Source organism: Pelophylax lessonae, assembly GCF_965119305.1.
Source record: "Pelophylax lessonae genome assembly, chromosome: 11".
In the NCBI taxonomy this organism is placed as follows: Eukaryota; Metazoa; Chordata; class Amphibia; order Anura; family Ranidae; genus Pelophylax; species Pelophylax lessonae.
In genome coordinates, this window is record NC_138778.1 from 75,897,067 (window position 1) to 75,917,214 (window position 20,148).

The window sequence follows — 20,148 nt, forward strand, 5'->3', positions numbered from 1 at the left end:
CCCTGCCCCTATATAATGGGGATTAGGAGATATGGACGTGTTTGCAGTCCATATTAGGACAGCAGCATAGAGTGACAGCCATGACTCCCCCTCAAAGCTACAGTGGAGGAATGAAGTAGCCACCCAAGGAGGGGAAGCGTGTTAATTGTAGAATCCCCATGAAAAAAAACAAAAGAAACTTAAAAAAAAAAAACGCAGCCTCCACACCAAGGACTAGTAAGCTGCAATATATTACATTTTTGGCTTTGGGTTTAGATACACTTTAAACAGCTAGGAACTTTCTGATACACATTTATTGTATATCTAAGCACTTTACACAAAAGCTTCAACTGGGCTTTAAGGACAACTACACTTTTAGATAAGCTGTACTTGGTGGATGGCTCTTCTTTTGGCATACAAACACGGACCCGTGGCAAAAATGTGTGTGGCAGGCTGGGACTATTTTGCAGTGAAGATCTCACGAGCAGGTGTGCAGGTGAAATAAGCCACCATGTTGGCAAAACTAGCAGGCACAATTTATATGGAAAAATGACTAACTGCCAGAAATTGTACAAAACTGCCAGGTCATTATGGCTCACTGACAAACACAACAAAAGGAAATCAGGACCTAACTGACACATCCCAGATTAGACCAGATCATGAAAGCTAACATGCAAGTCCTTGTTACTGGTAAAGGCATCGTTCCTTGGCTCCAATTTTCATTAATGATCTGCATTGTCTTAAACTGGCTGATGGATTTTATATAGAATGGGCTCAGATCATAGAAAAAAAAAAACAATAAAGATATAATATAGGTGCACTGGCAGTGCTATGCTCTTCACATGACCCTAAACAGCATGTAAAATGGCCTATGCTACTATTATTACATGGATCAGCTCATATGTCTGACACCACTGGCCTTATGTTAAAATCACTGACAAACCACTCATATCAACAACACTGGATCAGCCAATCTATACTTCGGTCATAGGATTAAAGGAAAACCCCAGTTCAGCAAAAGAAAAAAAAAAAAAAGGAAAGATTGATCATGTACTGTGTAACTACAATATGGACTATTTTGTCAAGTTATCTTCTTATATTCATCTTTCTGTAACTTGTTCAATGCCTTTCCCACAGAACTTGACATTAAATTAGGTACCACTTGTCATGTCCTTCGTTTGACTGCAGTAGAGAAATTTCATCTTTGGTGAAATACATATACACGTTGCTGTACGCTTACAGGGACTCTGGGATGCAATGATCATTATTACAAAACTGGGCAAAATCACAGGAATAAAGCAAAGGCAGAACTTCTCGCTTAGAACTCAATTACAAACATGTGAGCAAGTGCATTGGCATAGCATGTCTAATGCTATAGAACAAAAGCCGGTAAAGATGCGCAATTAAATTTGCTGAAAGTTATTGCCATCAGTATAGTGGCCCTAAAAGTGTTTTTTTCCATAAAAACTGGAGTTTCGCTTTAAGTAAATCACTCTTCTCTATTAATTCCTTTATCCCCCTGAGGATTAGAATGGACATTACTAGGCAGCTGCATTAAGCTGCAAAGCAGTTGAGGACACCAATGCCACCCTTTACAGCAGCGAACAATGATAGGCACTGCTACTTACTGAGCACACAGCAGGCGGCGTTGTATTAGTGTACTGCTTTCAGTGAACAATTGCCACTAATCTCTGCTGGAACAAATTCAGCAATGTCACAGCATACATAATGTAGTGCATGTTTCAGCATTGTCAGTGCCAGGCTCTACTAGTCCAGGATTCATACACAAAATATGAAGTGGGCAGGAACCACCTTCCGTCAAAGGCAGTGGGTGAAAATGTCAACCTTCTTAAAGCTGGAGCGTGAAACAAGGTAGGAGATGAAAGCTGGCACGGGGTAGAGTCAGTGGTGAGTCCTGAGCGACTTAATGGGCGTGGGAGCCTCTCTGTGAGAGGTGTCTATGGGGCAAGCAGCAAGACTTAGAGAGAAGAGTCATCACACATCTTGAGCACCCAGCCGACCTTGTCTGTCTCCCACTTCCTGCAGAGAGATACAAGTGTCTGACACATGGTATGGATGCGTCCTCTTCTGTGCAGGAACCCCAGGGTAACAGCCATCTAAATAAAAGGACAGGACATTATATGTAAATCAGACAGGATGAAATCTGTAGGATGCAGATATGTAATGCCTGAAATGAAAATGATGGGCAAACAACAACTATAAATACTTTGGGCTTTGTAAGAGAAAAGACTACAGAACAATAAAAAAGACAAAATCAGACAAAACTAGATACTGAGCCTTTTGTATGAAAGTGGACCAAGAACCACCCCAGCCAATAAGACTCTCTCTTTCAACCTAAATTCAACCTAAGCTTGAAATATGTAAGAAAGATTCTGATTGGTTGCTAGAGGTAACACACAAAAGGCCTTTAATTCCTAAGGCCCATTCTATTCACCACAGCGCGATGTGATTAACACAGAAATGCAAAATATAGTCTACAACTGAACCATGAAAAACACACAAAAAAAAGGACATTCAGACAAATAAAGAAAAAAACTTTTCCACATCTTTTAAAACAGTAATCCAAACATAAATGGGCAGATGTCAAGAAGATTCAATGGCAATAACACAAAAATTTCAAATTTGAATGACTAAGTTTTTAATCAGTAGATATTAAGATCTGTGAGTTTTTAATCAATAGATATTAATATCCCATCGATAGCAATTATCAAAAATAATACATCTGCAGAGAATGTCTACCCAACAAGTTGGAACATTACGATTATTGTCTCCATTTTCTATCCATTGTTCATGAGTCTAGACTTTCAAATTTTTCATTGAATCTTTTGAAAAATTGCCCTTCCATCTCCAGCCCAAGGATGTACACATATTCTAAATGTATATACACAGACAATATAATGGTTTATAACAATGGGAAAAGTGGGAGGTTTCGGAGGCTCGTTAATAATGACCAGAATGAGCACGGTTTTATTCAAACCATCAAACTATGTCCTACCTAATCTCCAATCGGAATGGGCTGGGGGTCCGGAACGGCCACTGCGGATGGGCGGAAAAGAAAGAAACAAGAAGACAGTGGTAGAGAAGAGACCGAAGCAGAAATAGGCAGATAGAAGAATGGAAAACAGAGGTGAGGAAAGCACATATTTAAGCAGACAAGTGGGGCAGCAGCCTTAAAGATGAATTCCAGGAAAACTAAAACTCCTGCCTCAAAGTGGGGCTGCAACTGCACTGCAAGGGTTAATGACTCATTTAGGTTGAATGGATTCGGAAAAGCACTTTTTGCTTACCTAATCCTCCACTCCTGCAGCCTTCTGACATCAAGAAAGATGCAGGGTCCATAGCACTGCATTAGATGGGAGAATGTCAAAGGACAGTCCACTTCCAGAGCACAGTGAAGCGCCACCGGGTGGTGGAGTAGAGGATCAGATCAGTAAAAAATTGGATTTTTGACTTACCGGAAAATCCATTTCTCTGGTGTTCCTTAACAGACATAGCTGCTTATCTTCTTGACCATTGGGTTATACTGCCCCCTACAGGAGTAGGACACTAGGCAGGAAAAAGACTACGCCTATGGGGCAGTCCCAGGGGGTATATTCCCACTCTCAGCTATAGACACTCCGTTTTGTTACAAGCAGTGTCAGAAGAAAGCCAACTCCACAGAGGGGTGGGTGCTGTGTCAGTCAATGAACATCAGAGAAATGGCTTTTACAGTAAGTCAAAAATCCCATTTTCTCTATCGTTAATTGACGGACACAGCTCCTTATCTTCTTGACCATTTGAATGTCCCAAAGCAGTGTCAAACATGAACAGGTGGCTGCCTCGCAAATGTACATCATTGACGCCTGATGATGGAAGGCTCGGGAGGTACTAAGCGTCCGAGTGGAATGTGCCCTAACAGGGAAAGGAAGAACCTGACCCCTAATTGAATAGGCCTGAATTCACTGTCTGTCTGAGCCATCTGGAAATGGTCGCAACAGAAGTGGCCAACCCTTTCTGAGGTCCATCCGTGAGGACAAATAGTGAGCCTGGCTATCTAAAAGACTCCGTAGCTGCCAGATACACACCGATTGCCCGAACCACATCCAGGAAAAGCAAGGCGATTTTCTTAGGATGTTTAGGCCTGGGAAATAGGTAAGGCAACACAATGTCGTCATTCATTAGGAAATTAGAGACCTCCTTTGAAAGTAACGATGGACACGGACAAAGAACCACCTTATCTCTGTGAACCACCAGGTAAGGTTAACGATAAGACAATGCCGCCAGTTCCAACACCCTGCGCGCAGAAGTAATAACCACCAAAAAGGCCACCTTCTGGGACAACGAAAGCAGGTGAACCTCCTAAATATTTTGGAAGGGAGGTTTCTGGAGAACTGACAACACCAAATTGAGGTCCCACGGCGGCAATGAAGACCGCACCGGAGGAGCCAAGTGTCGAACTCCCTGGATAAAAGGTACGCACCAAGGAATTTGTGGCCAATGGATGTTGAAAGAAAACCAAAAAGGGTGAAACCTGGCCCTTGATAGTACTCAATGCCAGGCGCTGTTCAAACCCCCGTTGCAGGAAAGCCAAGAGCTGAGCCACCGAAAAGGGAGGGAGAACCACAAGAGACTCACACCACGCAATGTACGCCTTCCAAGTACGATGATAAATCTTCTTAGAGGTAGATTTTCTAGCCTTTCACAGCATAGGAATCAACAATTCAGACAAACGGTAGGAGTCCTTGATGTCGATCGAAGCAAGAAAATCCCCAAGGTAGGGACGCTACTACCATGCGAATGGACTTCATTCTGAACTTCTGTACCAGCACAAAGCAGTTTAGCATCTTGAGGTCCAAAATTGGATGTTGCCCAAAGGAAGAGAAGGGGCTTCCACTGGGGCCGCCCCCCCCGCCCCCAACGGAGGCACCCGACTCAGCCGCATGGCCTAGTAGGCCGCAAGCTGCGGCCTAAATTTTAGTGGATGCCCAGCCGCTTGGGCGTGAACCCCAGCGGAGCCAACCACCCAGGGGCAGCAGAAGGGAGGGCAGATGCCCAAAAGGAGGGTAGTGGCTTCAGCCACCCTCCCTGGGGCTGCCCCACATAGCTTCCGACCAGTAGGCCGCAAAGCCGCGGCCTAAATGTTTGGCCTGATCCGGCCTCGTGAGGTGTGGACCCGCAAATGCTAAACCATCCGCTTCCCCAGCCCAACAACTGCAGCAGGGAGCCCAGAAGACCTCCCTGCCCTAGGCCAACCCCCAGGATGGCTCCAACAAGCCCCCCTAAGAGCATGTAGAAAAAGCCAGCTCATAACCTCACTCTAGGAGGGGGGGCGGAAGACCCACAATGAGCACCAACATTTTAGAGGGGCTGGGAGGAAGGAGGAAAACCTGGGGGGTCTCACTGTCCCAGGAAGAGGCCCACGTCCACCCCAAAACCCTCCAGGGGAAAAGGGGGGACAGCTACTTACCATACCAGGAAATAGGGGTGGCACCGCTCTGGACAGACGACCTCTCCATCGGAATGGGGGGGCTGTCAGCCAGGAGGATTGCTAGAACTCAGGCTGAGGCCAGGTCATATATGCCCTCGCGAGACGTGTAACTCGCAGGCCAGACCCCCTCCAGTGGGGCTATGTCGTGGCAGACCTAGCGTGGAGCTGAAGCCTGCGAGCACTCACTGGCCAGACTGGGGGACCCTCTGGATCTAGATTATCCAATGTGTCACTCAGTGCGGCAGTTAATTGTAGATACTCATAGGAACAAAATAACAAAGATAGGAAAAAGTTCCATTTAAAAAGGAAAAAATTTGCCAGGACCAGAAATCCTAGCAAGGAACTAGGTCCTTACTCCTGACTAGGCACAAAAAAAAAAACTGAGTGCCTATAGCTGAGAGTGGGAGTATACCCCCTAGGACTGCCCCACAGGCATAGTCAAGCTCTTTCCTGCCTAGTGTCCTTATCCTGCAGGGGACAGTATAACCCAATGGTCAAGAAGATAAGGAGCTGTGTCCATCAATGAACGAAAGTGAAATCAGGATTTTGACATACCTGTACATTTTACATCTTGGAGAACAGCACGGGGTATATGAGCCGATTCTTAGACCATGGGTTATATGCCTTAACCTACAGATGATTGGACTCTGGGAAAAGCTTTTCTGGGAACTGCCCCCTAGTTTACCCATATAACCCTAAAGTAAACAATTGAGCACAAAAGGGAGGGTACTATGCGATAAAGAGCACCTGATGGTGCCATAAAGGGGAAAGGATTGCAACGGCGACAAAATGAGCAACTTCCTGTAAAAGGGAGGTCCACAAGGTGTGCAAAGCCAAGGTGTTGGGAAGAGGATATAAGAAGCCTAATCAGGATCCACCAGGGACCAGGGCTAGATGTTTTTTGGGATTCCAAACAGAAGTTGCAGCATGAGAAATGGGAACAAGTTGGAGTTCCCAATTGCCACACTAGGTGGGAACAACCTCACATGACAGGTTATAGAGTGTGGGGGAAGCAACCTGTATGCCTCTGAGGGAAGTGGGGCACCCAATCTTATTCAGAGGTTGGGATTTGGCTAACTGATGAATGTCTAGGAATTTGAGATGCTGGAAGATATCTGGGTAAGAGTCATCATTAAAGATGTATTGGGGGATGGGTAGACAAGTGCCAAGGTACCTACAGACCACATAATTGAGGGGAAACAAACAGGTAAAGGGGTGAGGAAAACAACAGCATGAGACCTTTTCTATTACTAGGTCAGCTTGATTGACTAGAAGTCGATTGATGCCAAGACAAGTTCCTGTTGAGGATTTTAGAGCAGAAGGACTTCTCAGCTCATAAAACAGGTAACCTGGTAATACTGAAACAGGAAGAGAGAGGGCAAATCAGAACACAAGGCAGAATCTGAGGGTTGTAGGTTAGGAGGCCTGTGTAAAAAAGGTAACCCATGTAATAAAGTCAACCCCCATGCATAGTGAGGAGTAGGGCTTCCATAACATTGAAAGGGGAAGCCGGGCACTGGCTGCCCCAAGGAAGTCTGCTAATGAAACCGGAGGGAAATTCTAATAAAGATGGAATCAAAGGGTGCCAAAGGCAGTAGGTTTGTGAACATGGGGATAGTGATAGATAAAAAATTGTGCAGAAGTTAATAAAGTTACATATATTGATATTAGTACAAGGTCAAGGGAAGGAGTCCAAGAAAAGTGAGGAGTCAGCCACAGAGGGAAGTGATAGGATCAGGGTTTGGACCTATAATCAGATATCTGACTTAGGAGCTTTTAAAGAAAAAAGTTCTCCAAGGCACCCAGGGACATGAAGGCTCAGGGTATGATTAAGAGTTTAATGCTATAGCATACCAAGGTGTGGTCAGTTCAGCAATGTAAAAAGTACACTGATGTGTGGATAGATCACACTATGGTTCTTGTTAGAGTTATACGATTTCTCTTAAGAGGTTTATAGAAGATCAGAAAGAAGCCACACCGATGCAGTAGACTCAGTGACCAGTCTAAAGGTGACCAGCCAGGAGGCTGGTTACTGTAATTAGATGTTTTTTGAGCAGGAGGGAATGTGCATTGTTGAGTGAGTAAGGGTCCATGTGCAGGATTTTTAAAAGTCCTTGTAATACTTGAATCCTTGAAAAGGGAAGGCAGTGACTACCCCTTGTGATTGTAGCAAGTCAGTCTAGCAAAAAAAAAAAAAAAAACAGAGAGAGAGGACAGCAACAGAGCATCTTTGTGTACCTTTCAATTAGGTCAGGGGTCTACAAACTTTCTAAACAAAGGGCCAGTTTACTGTCATTTAGACTTTAAGGGGGGCTGGACTGTGGCCACTGGGAGTAGAAATTGTTCTGGCATCATTCGGAGTAAACAATGCATCTTTGGTATTAGGGGGAGGAACAACACCCTGTCGTTGGGGTCAGTGGGAAGAATAGTGTCCCATCTTTGGTATCAGTGGAAGAAAGAGTGCCCAACGATTGGTATCAGTGGAGTAATCGTGCCCCATTGCTGAGGTTAGTGGGTGAAGTAGATCCTCATTGTTGGTGTAAGTTGGAGGAATAGTGCTGCATCATTGATGTCACCACCAGGAATTATGCCCTATTGTTGGTGTCAGTTTAAGGAATAATGTCTTGTATCAGTGGTAGGAAAAGTACCCCAAGGGCCGGAAAGAGGCGAGCAAAGTGCCATATCTGGCCACTGGGCTGCAGTTTGGAAACCACTGCTTTAGGTCATAAGATTCCGTGCATATGCACAGAAAGTAAGGACATTCTGGAGATCTGATGGATCAAATTGTCCATGGATTCTACATAGAAGAGCAGTGGTGAGGGCAAGAGTAGGATCATCTATATGCAAAGGAAGTTGTTATTGATTTCTCCACTTACCCATGGCCTAGGAAAATGACAAGGTAGCAATAGCTAGTTGCAGGGCTAGGCCTGCCAAAGCAAAGGAGGAATTCAAATAAAAAACTGAATCCTTAAAAGAGGGAATACAATTGTAAGAAACAATAGATTGAATATGCAAGAATGGCCAAGTTCACTGTTGGAACAGTCCAAATCTTTTTAAAATCCCCTCCCATAGGGTACAAGGCATCAAAATTATCAGTAGGAGGGAATAACCTCTCTGAGTTGGACCAATCATGATGTAAAGACCCAGTCAGCTGATCAAGAATAGGGAAAGAATTTCTAGGAATAGGCTTCTGCTTTGTGCTCAGAATATTTTGAGGATGAATATCACTAGATGGGTCCAGAGACCTAAATGCATTGCTTTCAAGTTCACAGTAGCCGGAACGAGGCGAGAAGCAGAAGTAACTTTGTGAGATTCTGGCAGTAAAAGAATCCCCCATAGACTGTGCTAAAAATTTAGCGCCCCCCCCCCCCCCCTAATTCTGCAAATGGATGTGTATTAGGCATTTGTAAGGGAGCCCAATTTATCATGCTCCCGACCAAAGAAACTCCTCTTAACTGGAGAGGCTCTTGGAGTTTCCTTAGAGCCTGCAGTGGAATCTCTGTTTTTTGTCAATTGTGCTACTGCTCCTGATCACCTGCAGCCCTCCATATTGAGGATCTTGACCTGAGGGGTACTCATGGAATAGATTCTAACTGAATAACCCAGACACTAATCGAGTTCCTGTGGCTGTATCTGAGGCATCAGACAATGGGTGAGATGGCAAAGAATCAGCTTACGTTGTGAACAGCAATGGCAGCTGGAACTGTGCAGTTAGAGTCTCATTTGCACTGCATTACTAGCCAGTGAGGAACTTTCATTAGTGACATTCAAGAAAAGACCACCAATTTTAAAAAGATAAAATGTTAAAACAGTACCTATAGTAGAAGACCGAATACACAAGACAAAAATAGTCAGGTTAAAAATGTGAAAATCTGTGCCTTCAAAAATACTTGTGTGCTTTGAACTGCAGTATGTTTTGTGGTATAAAGGATGTAGCGTACCATTTACTACATACCAATGTAATAATGTAATGTATTAACGAAAAAAGATATCAGTAGCCAAGAACCGGTATGTAAAACGACAGGAAATCCCTGTTTTACCTTATCCACATTGCTGGTTTTGTTCAGTGGTGCTCAAACTCCCACAGGGGTCTTCAGGGTCTGGGTGACACAGAAATGGACCACAGCCCTTGACATGTATAGCGCCCTGCAGCAAACTATACTCATTGCACACAGCGCCAAGAAGAGCACCCAAGTAGGATTCAGTGCTGGAAGCATACATTACAGACCAGGTACAATCTCAATGTACTTTGAGGGTAACTGATCTTGAAATTGCCAGTAAGCTATAAAGCAGTCAGATCTTGAAAGTAATGTCAGTCAAAGAAAGAAGGTAAAATGAAGAAAAGTAAAATCTCTCCAACAACTGAAAGGGTACAACAAAAAATTGGAATCTCACAGGCTGGTCAGGGTTAAATGGGTATACTGGGGACAGATCCCAGCACAATTCTTGCCAGTGTCCAATCCTTTAAAGATATTGTTATATAATCCATGGTCTAAGAATCAACTCCTGTGTCCTGTACTGTATTGTTTAAGATATGCTTTTACTGTCCCCCTAGACAGAAACAAGCATTTAATCCTTGCAGTGCAGGTGCAGCCCCACTGCAAGAAGGAATTTTAATTTTACTGGAGTTGGACTTTTAAATGAACCTGTGGCCAGGGTAGAGATATAGGAGTATTTGAATATTCCTAAGAGGCAAACAATTCACTTTAATACAAGCCACTGTACTGACTTCTGTAGCTGCAAGTATTGTAGAGCAATTCATCTCTAAAGTTCACAGCCAAAGCAATGAGGCCCTTTAAGTCATTCTTTCAGCAGCTCAATTCAACCCTGTCCGTCCCCCCAGCAGCCACTCCACAGCCTTTAAATCCTTAATGTAAATACAAATATTTAAGCCGGCCATGCATAGATCAAAAATTCGGCCAGTTCAGCAGGGTCAATTTGAACCATGTATAGGCAGCTTAAATACCTGTGTTTACCTTAGGGATTGGAAGGCTGCTGGTAGAACGAGTTCTGTACAACCACCCTGTCGGGTTTTTCCGCACTGATCAGTGTATTCTGATGGAGGGGAGGTTTCCCCGCTGTCAGGATACAATAGCTCAGCAGTAAGGATTCCCCCAGCCACATCAAGTGTGCAGATGGGGGAATCAGGTCTTTTTTTTTATTTTTTTTATTCAACCTACTAGTTAAACGAAAGAAAAAAATGGCTAATGTATGGGCTGCCTTAGACAACACCAGCACTTCTGGGTGAATTTGGAGGATGAATTGCTCCACAGCTCTGTGGCTACAGAGATCAGTGAGCTCTGTAGAAATCATTTAGCGCTTGTTAAGGATGTGTAAATACTTGAATGTCCACAGCCTGGCCACAAGTTCCAATCCAACTGCACTGTGCAATATCTTTACCAACAACTACACAAGGTCATTTTAAGGAAACAAATCAACTAAAATCCAATCAGGTAGGTCTTGCATTACACAATTGTAGATAAGAAAAAAGAAAACAAAAAAAAAAAAGGAAATTGTACACTCAGAGTGACTTGAATGGCCACCTTTAAGAACATTTTCTTTTCTTGTTTTTGTTCATTGTTATTTTCCATTAATTTACCTATTTCTTCTGCTACATACTAGAAAGGACCACAAGGCAGTTAAATCAGAACTCCAGATCGATAATACAGTGTAAATGTTACATTATTAGAATATTAGCTGCAAAAGCCATCCAACAGCAGCCTGTTATCTCTTATATGAATAGTCAGCTGCAAAATCAATCCAACAACTGCTTACTGTAGAAATTGTATCCATCTTAGTCTTAAATGTGCCAGGCCGAGATAAAGAAGCTCTGAAATAATGGGGTTTTTGACTTACTGTAAAATCAATTTCCCTGATGTTCATTGATGGACACAGCTTCTCATCTTCTTGGCTACGTGGGTTATGCTGCCCACTACAGGAGTAGGACACTAGGTAGAAAAGAACTCCTATGGGGCAGTCCCAGGGAGTATGCTCCCTCTCTCTACTATAGGCATTCAGTTTTGTTACAAGCAGTGTCAGAAGAAAAAAGCCAAACTCCATAGAGGGGTGGGTGCTGTGTCCGTCAATGAACATCAGAGAAATGGATTTTATGTGAAGTCAAAAATTCAATTTTCTCTTTCATTCATTGACGGACACAGTTCCTCATCTTCCTATATACATGGGATTTCCCAAAGCAGTATCAAAACATGTGGGAACAGCAAGAAAAAAATACTTCCCAAGGCTAAACATGGCCAACCAGGTAACATGGAGCTCAACCATAAAACAACTGGAGCTCACCTGAAAAAAGTAATACACCTCAAAGAGGACCAAGTCCTCTAAACAGCAGCCTGCAAAACCTTGTGGCCGAAGGAAGCATCCGCAGATGCCAACACATCCACCTTATAAAACTTTGTGAATGTGTGCACAGATGACCAGGTAGCTGCCTTGCAAACCTGCATCACTGAAGCCTGATGACGGAAGGCCCAGGAAGCACTAAGCGCCCGAGTAGAATGTGCCCTAACAGGGAAAGGAGGAACCTGGCCTTTAATGGATTAAGCCTGAATCACTGTTTTTCTGATCCACCTGGAAATGGTCGCAGCAGAAGCAGCCAACCTTTTTGAGGTCCATCCATGAGGACAAATAGTGAGTCTGACTTCCTAAAAGACTCTGTAGCTGCCAGGTAAACCTTAATTAACCCGAACCACGTCCAGGGGATGCAAGGCAATTTCCTTAGGATGCTAAGGCCTGGGACACAGGGAATGCAACACAATGTCTATATTCAAATGAAAATCATAAAAGACCTTTGGAAGGAACAACGAACACAGACAAAGAACCACCTATCTTTATGAACCACAGGGTAAGGTGAACGACAAGACAGCGCCACCAGCTCCGACACCCAGCGCACAGAAGTAATAGCCACCAAAAAGGCCACCTTCTGAGACAACGTAAGCAGGGGAACCTCCTGAATATATTTTAAAAGGAGGCTTCTGGAGAACTGACAACACCAAATTGAGATCCCACGGCGGCAATGGAGACCGCACTGGAGGAGCCAAGTGTGGAACTCCCTGGATAAAAAGGTATGCACCAAGGAGTGTGTGGCCAATGGACACTGAAAGAAAACTGCCGAAACCTGGCCCTTGATGGTACTCAAGGCCAGGTGCTGCTCAACCCCCCGTTGGAGGAAAGCCAAGATCCGAGCCACCGAAAAGGAGCGAGGGTGAACCCCAAGAGACACCACGCAATGTACGTCTTTCAAGTGCAATAGTAAATCTACGTAGAGGTAGATTTTCTAGCATAGGAATCACCAATTCAGACAACCCTCTATCCTTCAGCCCCCTGGCTTTCAACAGCCAAGCCGTTAAAGCCAGCGACTGTAAAGCAGGATGGAAGATTGGCCCTTGGGATAGAAGATCTTCCCTAAGAGGAAGTCTCCAAGGAGCATCGGCGACCAGCCGTATCAGATTGGCGTACCAAGACCGGCGAGGCTAGTCTGGAGCCACTAGAATGACAGGAATCCCTTCTGCCTTGATCCTGGGCAGGAGTCTCGGCAGAAGTTTGAGAGGAGGAAAGGTGTAAATCAGATGATATGGACTCCAAGGGGGCCACTAAGGCATCTTTGGCGTCGGTTAGAGGATCCACTTTCCTCTTGAGATGAGAGGCCAGCAGATCCACCTCAGGAGTACCTCACTAGAGACACAACTGATGATACCCCTCCGGATGAAGTGGTCATTCCCCCTGATCCTGTCGACTGAGGTAATCCGTTTGCAAATTGTCCACTCCTGGAATGTGCACAGCAAAGAGGGCTGGAACGAAACGTTCTGCCCACCTCAGAATACAAGCTACTTCCCGAGCCACCAGGGCACTTCTTGTGCCCCCTTGGTGATTGACATAAGCCACGTCCATGTCATTCCGATTGAATGCGTACCGGACACCCCTGAAGATGAATAGTCCAATGAACGTAATCTGTGCCGAGGGCGCCTCCCCATCCGGACAGGCTGGCATCAGTGGTGACGACCATCCAGTACAGGGGAAGAAAAGCTTTTCCCTGACAAAGTGATGGAGAACGAAGCCACTAAACCAGGGACTCTCTCGTACTCCGGCACAAGAGAATCAGTGTGTCTAGAGACTGAGGATTCTTGTTCCATTTAACCAGGATCTCTTTTTGCAGAGATCTTGTGTGGAACTGTGCAAACAGAACCGCCTCAAAAGTAGACGCCATCAGGCCCAGCATCCACATGCAAGTCCAAAGAGATGATCGTCTGCTGGACAGCAGAAGCTGAATAGCCTCCTGCAATTTCTGGAGTTTTTCCAGAGGAAGAAACACCCATGCTAAGGCCAAGTCCAGAGCCAGACCCAGATAGTCCAAAGCCAGACCCAGATAGTCCAGACTGGTGGATGGAACCGGACCAGACTTCTGAAGATTCAGAATCCAACCGAACTCCCTCAGCTAGCAATGGGGCCAACACTTTTGTGAAGACCCGAGGAGTGGAGACGAGACCCAAGGGTAATGCCACAAACTGATAATGTTCCTCGCCCACTGCAAAGTGGAGGAAGACCCGATGGCCGGTACATATTGAGATGTGAAGATAGGCGTCCTTGATGTAGATGGAAGCGAGAAAATCCCCCTAGTGTAGGGACGCCACTAACATGAAAATGGACTCCATTAGGAACTTCTGTACCCATACAATGCAGTTTAGGTCCAGAATTGGATGTACCTTGCGTTCCTTCCTGGGACATGTAAACAGGTTTAAGTAAAAACCTTGAAAACGTTCCGATGTCGGAACCATCACCCCTTGAAGTAACAAGTCTTGCACTGCCCCAAAGAGATCCCTTAAGCGATCTGGGGACAAGCATCAGTTGGAAGGGAAGGATCTTTCTGGAGGATAAGATCAAAACTCGATCTTGTAGCTGGAGTGAATTACTTTGTGGACTCACTTGTCCTGTATCAGGGAGGTCCACGGGTCTGGAAACCAATGAAGACGTCCCTCCACCCCAGACACGGGTGAGGGCGTCCCTTCATGCAGAGGAAGCCTTGTCCGCAGGTCTGGCAGAACCCACTCGTGGTTTGCCAGTCCCGGTCCTCCTAAAACCCCCAGCGGAGGCCCTGAAGGGTTTAGAACCATTGTCTTAAGACCCTGAGGGACGAAAAGGCATCTTATGAGAGAAATAGAAAGGCCCACATCTGCGACAGGACACCTTACCCTTGGAAGCCTGTGGAAGAAGAGTACGCTTTCCCCCTGTGAGGCCTTTGATGATAGAGGAAACTCCAAACAGGCAATCCCACACAAATGGGATGACCGGATAAGGCCTTCTTAGAAGCCTGGTCCACAGGCCAGCATTTCAGCCAGATAATACGCCACAGGACCCCTGCTGAGACAGGCAGTCTAGAGGAACCTCATCCAAAAAGGTGTCACAGACAAACTGTAGCCCTTGGACCAACTGATCCACCAGCTCCGCAAAGGCAGGGGGGAGCGGTTTCCCTTCCAGGTCCCGGTATAGACGTTTTGTCCACTCGGTCATAGCTTGGGACACCAGGGCAATAGTAATACCGGCCTAAGTGCTGAACCAGCCACAGTGAACATATGGCGAGTCAAGGCTCCCGACCTCCTATCAGCCAGATCTGTAAAGGCCGGGGACTCTTCAACCAGTTACGGTGGCTTTATTCAACCTGGAAACTGGGGAGTCCACTACAGGAGGAATCGTTAATTTTTTAAGGAGGGAATCCTCATAAGGGTACCGCATTGCAGAACGCTTGAGAATTGCAAAAGTGCGTTTTAGGCACCCCCACTTTTTTGTGACAATATTGTCAAAGAAAGCGTGAAAGGGGAAGACCTTCGGCGCCTTGGAGGACCTGTCGGTGCCAAAGGTGACCCGTGCCTCCGATGCTGCGTTAGTCGCATCTTCCATCTTGAAGGTTTCCCGCACTGATACAAACAGCGCATCCACTAGCGCCTGTTCATGCGTTGCTAGAGGAGCAGAGGAATCATCCTCACTATCTGAGCATGCAGGATGCGTGGACGAAGACCCAGAAGGATGAAGCAGGTGAAGGCGGGGGACGCTTTTTGCTAGCCCGTTTTCACAGGACCATATCTACCTTGGTCACCAAGGACTCCAGGACCGCCGTCAGTGCACTCAGTGGATGGGACCCAGAGGGCCCGGCAACCTCTGTTAGGGGGTCAGGTGGTGAAATATGCTCTAGGGACTCCATTATTGGAGAGGGGAACCCACACAAAAACAAAAAGTATCACACTGCAAGGGACACCTCCCCACGCTGATGGCACCACAAAGCCCAGCACAGAGCACTACCGCTACTACCCCTAATATGGAGGAGAGAGGGAGAGAGTAACGAAAAAAACTCACCAACACCACCGAACAGGCACTTACAGTAACCAAAAATTAATAACTGCGCTAGTGAAAAATAGCAGCTGCAGCTTCCAGTGTGACAACACCTAAATAAAATAATAAATAACAAGCTGCGCTAAACAATAAATATGTATATAAAAAATAACCGCGCTAAGCACAAACCTAAAAAGTGAATAGACCAATATAAAATGGTAGCAATATAAAAATGTGAATGTGAAAAGCTGCAGCTGTAGTGGGAAACACCAAAAAGTAAATGCAAAAGAAAAGCCGCGCTAAATTGACACAATGATACTGAAATCAAACTGAAAAAATTATTATAATAACAGTGAACTGTGCTTCAAATTATACCATAATGTCCAATTGAATAAATCATGGCAGTGAATCAATCTAATCATAAAATAATTTCCATATAGATAAAGCAAAATGAAAAGTCCAAAAATGGGTGCCAGGTGCAAGAAAGGAATCCTTCACCATATATTGTGACTTCCTCCACAATCAGTGCTGCATGCTAAGGGCACGCTAAACGCTTACCAGAGGGAAGATAAAGACAAGCATCCGATATGTAATAGGAGCTCCAACGGGATCCTGTAGATGGCGTGATGCCTCTCTCTAACACCAGCAGGGAGCCGCAATCATAGACCAGCCACCGCACTAAAACAGTCCGGGTCCGACACTCCCAAACGGAATATAGAAGAAAGGGGCCACAGATAGTGTAGTATGTAGGGGAACACTTTTATTAAATAAGGTAAAACACTCACATGTAAAAGGAATAATAGCGCTATTGTCGGCAGATTCCAACAGAACACAGCCGCCCGACTTCCGGGTATCACGTGGTGACGTCAGCACGCCTTCCCGACGGGTTTCGTCATAGATGACGTCTTCCTGGGGACACGGGCGGCGTGCTGACTCACCACTTAAATACTCCGGCAAACGAACGTAGCTACCGCCCCTGTCCGAGTCAACCCGGAAGTGGCCAGCACCATCTTTAACCAGGGAAAGTGCCGGTACTGGAAGTGCGCCAAGTTCTTTCCTGCCTAGTGTCCTACTCCTGTAGGGAGCAACATAACCCACGTAGTCAAGAAGATGAGGAGCTGTGTCCGTCAATGAACGAAATAATATTATAATACTAATATTGTAGTCACCAATAACCATTCACTGAATCTCAATTAAATCCAGCTTCAGGTTTCCTCATCATTACTACCAGGCACTGCTGGCAACTCCTGAACACCAAGGGACCCAAGGAAAGGCAACCTATTACATAACAGGTAAGAGAAGACAAGATACAAAATATGACTTAATGTCTGAGAATTTTAGGTGGATCAGATGACCACTGCTCTGCCCATGGCTACCTTGCAGGACACCTCTTGTTTTTTGGGATGCTGAGGCACCACACTAGTTGGATTTTCCTGTCATTTTTATTCCCTCCCTAAGCATAAAGCGGATATTGGGGATGCCAGCACAGTACACAGACATGCACACATGTGTGATACATGCATGCATGTTTTCACTCAAATTAAAGTCTAGACCTTGCATTAAACCACTTTTGTTTATTTTATCACCCTTTAAAAACGTACCCTTTAGTGTATGAGATTAGGATACCTTTACCATTATTAGCTTGACCTTTAGATTACATTATTAGTAGCTTGGCCTTTATTTTAAAGCATGGGTTAGCTAACCATACATGAAATCAAACTGTCACACCATATACAATTATTCAACAATTCGAAGGATTTCCCTAGAATCTGGCTGTTCGTGAAGAAACATCAGAATCCTTTTTTGTACAGGTATCTTCAGCCCACATCCAGATGTAAAATTAAATATGAACCCATATTTCAACAGCCTGCCAACCTTACATGCATAATTTGTACATGCCTAAACAAAGGTGTTTAGTCAAATCCATTTGCAATTCCCAAAATGCATTTTTCAGTTACTACAAAAGCCCCGCAAACTGTTGGGACATTCGTATATTAACGCATTCCGTGTAAAAGTTACCCATGACAGGCAGAAACTACCTTGCAGGTCATAAAAGGTGTTTCACAAGAACTGTAATGGTGTGGAAAAGATGGTAGTGACAATTAGAGTTCATGCGTTGTGGTCTAACACAGTGCTAAAGCTTAATTTATACATCTGTTTACTTTCTAACAGAAGGTTTGGTTGATGCAAATTCTGCTACCTACCTCTCAACATAAGGGTGGACTTAGTGAGTGGGCACTGGGATAGGTAGGTGTTATGTGAAGGTTGAAAAAACTGGATTTTTGACTTACCGTAAAATCCTTTTCTCTTAAGTTCATTGCCCGACGCAGTTCTCTCTAAAACATATCAGTAGGGTTATATTACCCCCTACAGGAGTAGGACACTAGGCAGAAAAAAGTTCTGGCTACACCTATGGGCAGTCCCAGAGGGTACACGCTCTCTCTTCCTGCATAGGATGTCAGTTTTGTATCAAAGCAATTCGACTTGCAACCTGAAGCACAGATGCCTGTATGGCGAAAAGCCCAGGAAGGTGCCCGAGTAGAAAGCGCCAAAACAGGGAAAGGTAGGACCTGACCCTTAATTAAAGAAGCCTGCACCACTGACTGTCTGATCCACCTGGAAATAGTCACAGCTGACGCAGGCAGCCTTGTTCTTGGGCCATCCGTGAGCAAAGCGAGCGAACCAGACTTACGGGAAGACTCAGTAGTCGCCACGTACACCTCGAGCGCCCGAACTCCATCCAGAGTATGCAGCGCACATTCCGTAGGATAAGGGGCTTAGGACAAGATGGCAATACAATGTCCTGGTACAAATGAACACCAGAAACCACCTTTGGAGGGAAGGATGGATCCGGAAGAAGGACCACCTGGGCCCAAGAACCAACATACAGGGAGAACGACAGGGCAATGTCGCCAGTGCCGACACCCTGCATGCAGAGTGACAGCAACCAAGAAGGCCACCTTCTGTAATAAAGTAGGCAGGGGATACCCTCGATAATCGCAAAAGGAGGGTCTTGAAGAACTGACTGTACCAAATCAAGGTTGGTGACGGAGGATGCACCGGAAGAACCAAGTGTCGCACCCCCTGGAAGAAGTTGCGCACCAGGAAACGGGCGGCCAACTGCCTTAGGAAGAAAATTGCCAAAGCCAAAACCTGACTCTCGACAGTACTCAAGGCCAACCTTTAATCAATTCCCCGTTGAAGGGAGCCAAGATCCGGGCCACCGACAACTCGTATGATGAAAAACGCACCCTAGAAGTCGCTTCCCACACTTTAAGCAGGGTGGGAATCACTGAAGCAGACAATCCCCGGTCCTTCAGCAACTGGCTTTTAAAGCCATAGCTGGCAAAGCCAGCGACCGTAAATCGGAGGGGAGATTAGCCCTGGATACAATAACTCCTCCCTGAGACAAATTCTCCATGGTGTCTCCGTGGCTAGCCTGACCAGGTCGGCGTACCAAGCTCGGCGAGGCCAGTCCGAAGGCACGAGAAAGACCGGAATCCCTTCCGCCTTGATCCTGCGAATAATTCTTGGCAGCAACTTGAGAGGAGGAAAGGCAGACCGCAGCCGACACTGACCTTGGCCCATCCGTGAGCACTCTCACACGACCATGCCGGCGCCAGCCGTGCACAGGTGATGATGCTAAACTCCTCTGCATCATGCAAGTTAAGCTCAGCTTAAGTTCTTGCCCGTGATCGAACCCATGTTGCCACCAGTGCACCCACCAGAGGGTCCAAGGAGCGGGCTACAAACCTCAGCTCTATCCTGTAGATGCAACGCCAACAGGCCCACGTCTGTAGTGCCCCCAACGAAGGCACAACTGCTGAAACACCTCCGGATGGAGGGACCATGCCCCTGCATCCAAGGCCTGTCGACTGAGGCAATCCGCCTGCCAAAGATTCCACACCTGGAAAGGGAACAGTGGAAAGAGCTGGAACAAGGCGCTATGCCCAACAAATTGTCACTTCCAAGGCCGCAAGGACACCCTTGGTGCCCCCTTGGTGAATAACAGAAGCTATGGGTGTGGCGTAGTCAATTGAACGTGCACAGGACAGCTGCAGGTGCCCGATCCAGTGAACTAGGCAAGCCGGATTGCTCTCAGCCCCAGGACAATGATCGGTAACCTGGGTCCTCCAGGGACCATACTCCCGAAGCAGAGAACCTGCCGAGGATTCCTCCCCACCCGGACAGGCTTGCATCGGCGGTGACAATTGTCCAGTAAAAAGGAGGAAGGATTCCAGATCAAGACTCCCTGGTCAGCCGGATCCAAAAGTCCAGAGAGTTTGGATTCTAGCCCCATTCGAGAAGGATTACCTTCTGGAGGATCGCCGAGAGGGATTGAGCGA

At 45.8% G+C, this 20,148-nt stretch overlaps 1 protein-coding gene across 2 annotated transcripts in view; it reads right to left on the reverse strand.

Moving 5' to 3' along the window:
• Positions 1–1,649: 1,649 nt before the first annotated feature.
• Positions 1,650–20,148, reverse strand: part of RNF157 (ring finger protein 157) — a 225,198-nt gene continuing 206,699 nt past the window's right edge. Inside the window, exons 20-21 of one of the 2 annotated variants that reach the window (XM_082272520.1) lie at positions 2,996–3,036; positions 1,962–2,096 (exon numbers count right to left, since the gene is read on the reverse strand). In XM_082272520.1, the coding sequence (XP_082128646.1) occupies positions 2,996–3,036 (41 nt within the window). In that variant the 3' untranslated portion in view covers positions 1,962–2,096. Of the gene's footprint in view, positions 2,097–2,995; positions 3,037–20,148 lie in introns of both variants that reach the window. The other variant, XM_082272519.1, reaches the window with a different exon arrangement.